Source organism: Mandrillus leucophaeus, unplaced genomic scaffold (assembly GCF_000951045.1).
Source record: "Mandrillus leucophaeus isolate KB7577 unplaced genomic scaffold, Mleu.le_1.0 Scaffold401, whole genome shotgun sequence".
NCBI classification, from domain to species: domain Eukaryota; kingdom Metazoa; phylum Chordata; class Mammalia; order Primates; family Cercopithecidae; genus Mandrillus; species Mandrillus leucophaeus.
This window is the reverse complement of record NW_012104266.1, coordinates 1,863,725-1,869,780: the sequence shown is the minus strand read 5'-3', so window position 1 is coordinate 1,869,780 and position 6,056 is coordinate 1,863,725. Positions and strand designations below refer to the sequence as shown.

Genomic DNA, 6,056 nt, shown 5'->3' with positions numbered 1-6,056 from the left:
AGAAGCCTAGGGAACTCAAACCTCTTCACAGGTCAGCACTGGGAAACTGTGGTCCCAGCTCCCATCCCTTTTCCACCCCCATAGGTAGCTACTGGCCGAGTCCTGCTCATCCTAACTGGCCTGGTTTCTGGAATCCTTCCTGTTTGCTCCACTGGCACTGCTCCTGACCTCTGCCAGGCCCTCAGTTCCCTCTAGCCTGAACCTGCAGGTGACAAGCTGTTTTAGAGCAAGGAGAGTCACATCTGTCCACAGGAGGGGAAGGGCCTTGATGCCTTGCAAGTATGCATCATGTGAGTAGGTGTAAATTGAATTCCAGGCCCTAGCCTGGAGGCTTTGGTGGTGCAGTCTGGCTGAAAACTGGCCCCAAGACCATGGGCTAGCATTTGCTTTTTACTCTCTCTCTCTCTCTCTTTCTCTTCTCTTGTCTTTCTCTCCCTCCACCCCTGCTTTCCAACTGAGGGAGAGATAGAAAGAGGAAACTGCTTGGGAGAAGCAAGTTACAGGTAGCCTTGCCCACTGATAATGAGAAGAGGGCAACAGGGAAGGGAGAAGAGGGTGAAGGGGAGCACTGAGGGCAGGTGGGGAGAGGAACTGTTCACCACTCTCCGCCATAAAGTGACTGATGTGCTGTACCAAGGCTGCCTTACAGCTTTTCCTTAAGGTCAAGAGGTTCCTATGGCCTCCTCCCCAACCCCATCCTTCTTGCCCCAGAAGCAACTGCTTTTATGAACTTGTGGTATCTCCCATCCCTGTTTTAAACTTTGAGAACAAAGAGTGTTACCCAAAACAACATGGTATTGATTTTGCAGTGGTTTTTAGAGTTTATGTAAGTGGCATCAAACTACACATGGCATTCTGTAACTTGCCTCTTCTACCATGTGATCGTTGGCTTTTCTAGATGCATCCATGTTAAAATGTGTAGCTTTATTTCATTTGTTTTTAACTGCATGAATATATCATAGCTTATTCACTTAAAAGAAACTGAAGACAGTGTCATGAGTAGGAAAAGGAGAATCAGACAGCCGTGGGATCAATCCTCACGCCCACCTTTAATTGCTGTGTCTGGGGAAGGCCTGTCCCCTTTCTGAATCATCCATGCAGATAACCCCGCACTTCACAAGTGAGTTGTGTGGTTGGAATAAGGCAGTGTCAGAGAAAGCACCTAAAGCAATGTCTAGCACATAGCAAGTTCATTACTGGTAGTTCCCTTTCCTTTTCCCCATTGATTAGCAGGGAGGGGCGATGGTAAAGGGCTAGATTTAGGGTAATGACTTTTTAAAAAATATTTTAATTCCTTTTTAAGAGACAGGGTCTCACTCTGTCACCAGGCTGGAGTGCAGTGGTACAATTGTAGCTCAAGGCAGCCTTGAACTGCGGGGCTCAAGCAATCCTCCTGTCTCAGGCTCCCAAGTAGTTAGGACTACAGGCACATGCCACTATGCCTGGCTGGCTTCTTTTAGTTTTGGTAGAGATGGAGCCTCGCTATGTTGCCCAGGCTGGTCTCAAACTCTTGGCCTTAAGTGATCCTCTTGCCTCAGCCTCCCCGGTAGCTGGGATTACAGGAATGAGCCACTGCACCTGACTGAAATTTTTAAGAAGGTGGATCTCCTCTACAGACTTATTTCTCTACCCAGTCTTTACAATCATGCAAAGATCAACTCAAGATCAGAACAGATGAGTTCCAATCTATGGAGCACTGACCCTACCAGTGCAGGCAGCAGGGCTGCCCTTCACTTCTCAGCTGCACTGGTTCTTCTTCGGACCTCTCTTCTCAAAGGACCTGCCCCCAGCCAGTCATCCTCTGCCCAGCTTTTCTAGTCCCAAGCTTGTGGCCAGCTCCTCCAGAAAGGCTTCACCCAGCCACGGAAACTCTGCGGCCTAAGGTTTAGGGAGGTCTGGTAGAGGTAACTCCCTGGAAGAGGCTGCTGCTGAGAACTGCCTGAAACTCTCACTTCCTCTGTGACTGCAGGTTTCCAACCACAAGCACCAAAGCAGAGGGGCAGGCAGCACACCACCCAGCAGCCAGAGCACCAGCCCAGCCATGGTCCTTGAGGTAAGTGTTGCTGCCCAGCAAGGCCAGGACAGAGTTCGAAGTGGAGAACCCGGGGCACTAGGGGAATACCACGGCTCGCCCACAGCCCAGGGTCACCACAGGGTTGGGTGAGTAGCTGGAGGCTGCATGGGTTGTGGCAGAAACAGCACTGGGGAATTGGGAACCCAGCTTGGCCACTGACCCTGGGTGCCTCTCCTCTCCTCTCTGGCTTTGGTGTCTCGTCTGCAAAATGGGGGGGGCAGGGGGCAAGTAGACTCAAAGGCTCCCTTCAGGCGACTTGGAACTTTGACTCTTGTGTGCTGGATTGAATTGACACTGGGGAGGCCTGCAGGTCCGTAGTGCTGGGGGTGAGGGGGTAAAGAAGATTCCTTCTCAAGCTCAGTGGGGGATCCCCTCGTGGGCAACTAAATGGCCATGCAAGCCTCAGTGTAGGGAGGGGGAAGGACTGGGCAGACTGCATGCATTTGGGGGCGTGGTGACTTGTAGAGAGGCCACATGGGGAGAAGGGGGCAGGAAGTTGGGGTCCCCGGACAAGGGCCGAGGAGGGAAGAGGAGGGTCAGTGACTGGAAAAGGGGATTGTGGAGAGGCGCTGGGGAGGAAAGTGATTGAACTATGTGTTGGGGGTGGGGCACTGAGGATACAAGGCAAGCTGTGAAGGGAGAGCGGGGAGAGCGAGGACAGTGGGCAGAGAGGGCTCTGGGCACCGGGGGGACGCTCTTCCTCCTGCTCAGGGGTCCCTGGGCCTATGGGATCACCCAGAAGAGTTCAAGAGAAGCATTCTTTGAGAAGGGAAGTCACCATCCCAGAGCCCAGGCTGAGCGGATGGAGTTGAGGAGGTATGGCCCTGGAAGACTGGCGGGGACAGTTATAGGAGGAGCTGCTCAGAGTAAATCACAGTCTAAATCAGACTCAGTCACAAAGGAGTTCCTGGCGGGCCTTTACACAGCCCCTTCCTCTGCGTTCCCTCCCTCACAGGTGAGTGACCACCAAGTGCTAAATGACGCCGAGGTTGCTGCCCTCCTGGAGAACTTCAGCTCTTCCTATGACTATGGAGAAAATGAGAGTGACTCGTGCTGTACCTCCCCACCCTGCCCACAGGACTTCAGCCTGAACTTCGACCGGGCCTTCCTGCCAACCCTCTACAGCCTCCTCTTTCTGCTGGGGCTGCTGGGCAACGGCGCGGTGGCAGCGGTGCTGCTGAGCCGGCGGGCAGCCCTGAGCAGCACCGACACCTTCCTGCTCCACCTGGCTGTGGCAGACACGCTGCTGGTGCTGACGCTCCCACTCTGGGCAGTGGACGCTGCCGTCCAGTGGGTCTTTGGCTCTGGCCTCTGCAAAGTGGCAGGTGCCCTCTTCAACATCAACTTCTACGCAGGGGCCCTCCTGCTGGCCTGCATCAGCTTTGACCGCTACCTGAACATAGTGCACGCCACCCAGCTCTACCGCAGGGGGCCCCCGGCCCGCGTGACCCTCACCTGCCTGGCTGTCTGGGGGCTCTGCCTGCTCTTCGCCCTCCCAGACTTCATCTTCCTGTCGGCCCACCATGACGAGCGCCTCAAGGCCACCCACTGCCAGTACAACTTCCCACAGGTGGGCCGCACGGCTCTGCGGGTGCTGCAGCTGGTGGCTGGCTTTCTGCTGCCCCTGCTGGTCATGGCCTACTGCTATGCCCACATCCTGGCCGTGCTGCTGGTCTCCAGGGGCCAGCGGCGCCTGCGGGCCATGCGGCTGGTGGTGGTGGTCGTGGTGGCCTTTGCCCTCTGCTGGACCCCCTATCACCTGGTGGTGCTGGTGGACATCCTCATGGACCTGGGCGCTTTAGCCCGGAACTGTGGCCGAGAAAGCAGGGTAGACGTGGCCAAGTCGGTCACCTCAGGCCTGGGCTATATGCACTGCTGCCTCAACCCGCTGCTCTATGCCTTTGTAGGGGTCAAGTTCCGGGAGCGGATGTGGATGCTGCTCTTGCGCCTGGGCTGCCCCAACCAGAGAGGGCTCCAGAGGCAGCCATCGTCTTCCCGCCGGGATTCATCCTGGTCTGAGACCTCAGAGGCCTCCTACTCGGGCTTGTGAGGCCAGAATCTGGGCTCCCCTTTCACCCACACAGTCTGACTTTCCCGCTTTCCAGGCTCCTCCCTCCCTCTGCTGAGCCAGTTCTGGCTCTCCCCACATCCTCGCTCCCAGGACTCACTGGCAGCCCCAGCACCACCAGGTCTCCAGGGAAGCCACCCTCCCAGCTCTGAGGACTGCACCATTGCTGCTCGTTAGCTGCCAAGCCCCATCCTGCCGGCCGAGGTGGCTGCGTGGAGCCCCACTGCCCTTCTCATTTGGAAACTAAAACTTCACCTTCCCCAAGTGCTGGGAGTACAAGGCATAGCATAGAGGGCGCTGCCCCACGAAGCCGCAGCCCAGGCCTCCAGTTCAGCAGTGACTGTGGCCATGGTCCCCAAGACCTCTATATTTGCTTTTATTTTTATGTCGGAAATCCTGCTTAAAACTTTTCAATAAACAAGATCGTCAGGACCAGGGCGTGTTCGTGCATCATTACAGCCAGCCCACCTGTGCTCCAGGGGCACTTCTGCTTCTCCCTGCCTGACCCTGGGTCTGTGCCAGCCCATCCTGCCTTCATCAGTGTCTGTCTGCAGCTTTGTCTCCACCCCCGTGGGCACTCCTGTTCTACTCACAGGGAAACACCCAAGTACATGGGTGCAGAGTGACCAGTTAGGCAGCTGGTTGACATAATTGGGGAAGGGGCCATCAGACATGAACACAAGAGCTCTGCACTCCAGCAGCTCAGGACAGGAGGCAAGATGTGTACGAAACTAGTGAAACCCAGCAGCCTGGGCCATGGGGCAAATAAGTGGCACAGTGAACCCACAGCTCAGGGCACTGAAGGTTGGAGCCATTTGGGAAGGCTTCTTGAAGACTTAAAGGGCAGGTATTTCCAGGCATAAGGGAGGGTAGTAGCAAAGGTGGGAAGGCTGAAAGTAAGACTGAAAGGTTAATTTGGGATCAGGTGATGATATTGGAGACCATTCAGAAGGCCCTACTGGTTTTTCAGGTGAGTGATACAAGCACTTACTAGGGAAATGGCTGCGGGCTTGAAGAAAAGCAAGGCCAGATGCTTGCCAACAGTCATTAGCACACAGCCACCTGGAGGCGGGCTGTGGGGAGCATTTTTCCAGGGCTATCAATGAGGCTAAAGTGAGGGGAAGAAATAACTGGGGTTTCCCAGAAAGGCAAGGGACAGGGCTACTGAGTTAAAACAGAAGGTGACGGGTGGGTCTACTGCACTGTCAGTGCCACCTAATTAAGTCACCAATGTGCTAGGATCCAGTTTCACAGGCCAGCTGGGCCCCTGCTGAAACTTCAGATACGGCTGGAGGTGGGAATGGGGAGGAAGAATCTCAAGAGTTAGCTGGGGAAGCTCGTCCCACCATATAAACATACCATCCCGCTTTGTGGCCACTAGACACTCCAAGCTTTTACAAAATGAAGAAAGGCAGGGAAATGACAGAACGCACCCTGCCTAGAAAAAGTATCAGGGTAGTCAAGATGCTTGTGGCCGGCTGAAAATGTGGCCTCCAAGACGTCCACGCGCACCACTGCACTCCAGCCTGGGCGACAATAAATAAATAAATAAATACATACATACATACATACATACATACATACATAAAAATAAAAGCGAAAGAGGGAGGCAGCAGGGGAGTCAGAGAGGGAACTGTTGCTGCCTCTGGAGGATGGGACCATGAACCCAGGAAATGTGAGCAGCCTCTAAAAGGCAGAAAAGGCTGGGTGAGGTGGCTCGCACCTGTAATCCTAGCACTTTGGGAAGCCAAGGTACGTGGATCACTTGAGGTCAGGAATTTCAGACCAGCCTGGCCAACACAGTGAAACCCTGTCTCTACTAAAACTACAAAAATTAGCTGGGCATGGTGGCAGGTGCCTGTAATCGCAGCTACTCGGGAGGCTGAGGCAGGAGAATCACTTGAACCCAGGAGG

The 6,056-nt window shown here is 54.6% G+C and overlaps 1 protein-coding gene across 2 annotated transcripts; it reads left to right on the top strand.

Annotated features, from left to right (window-relative positions):
* Positions 1-1,979: 1,979 nt before the first annotated feature.
* Positions 1,980-4,577, top strand: CXCR3 (chemokine (C-X-C motif) receptor 3). 2 transcript variants are annotated; one of them, XM_011992074.1, is made up of 2 exons: positions 1,980-2,053; positions 3,030-4,577. In XM_011992074.1, the coding sequence occupies exons 1-2, from the start codon at positions 2,042-2,044 to the stop codon at positions 4,122-4,124; spliced, it is 1,107 nt and encodes a 368-aa protein (XP_011847464.1). In that variant the 5' UTR covers positions 1,980-2,041; the 3' UTR covers positions 4,125-4,577. The 2 variants fall into 2 exon arrangements, with proteins under 2 accessions (XP_011847464.1, XP_011847463.1); XM_011992073.1 differs by having other exon boundaries at positions 2,786-4,577.
* The last annotated feature ends 1,479 nt before the right edge of the window (positions 4,578-6,056 follow it).

Bases quoted from the DNA above. Each gene is read 5' to 3' on its own strand.
- CXCR3 (XM_011992073.1), top strand. From the start codon at position 2,877: ATGGAGTTGAGGAGGTATGGCCCTGGAAGACTGGCGGGGACAGTTATA.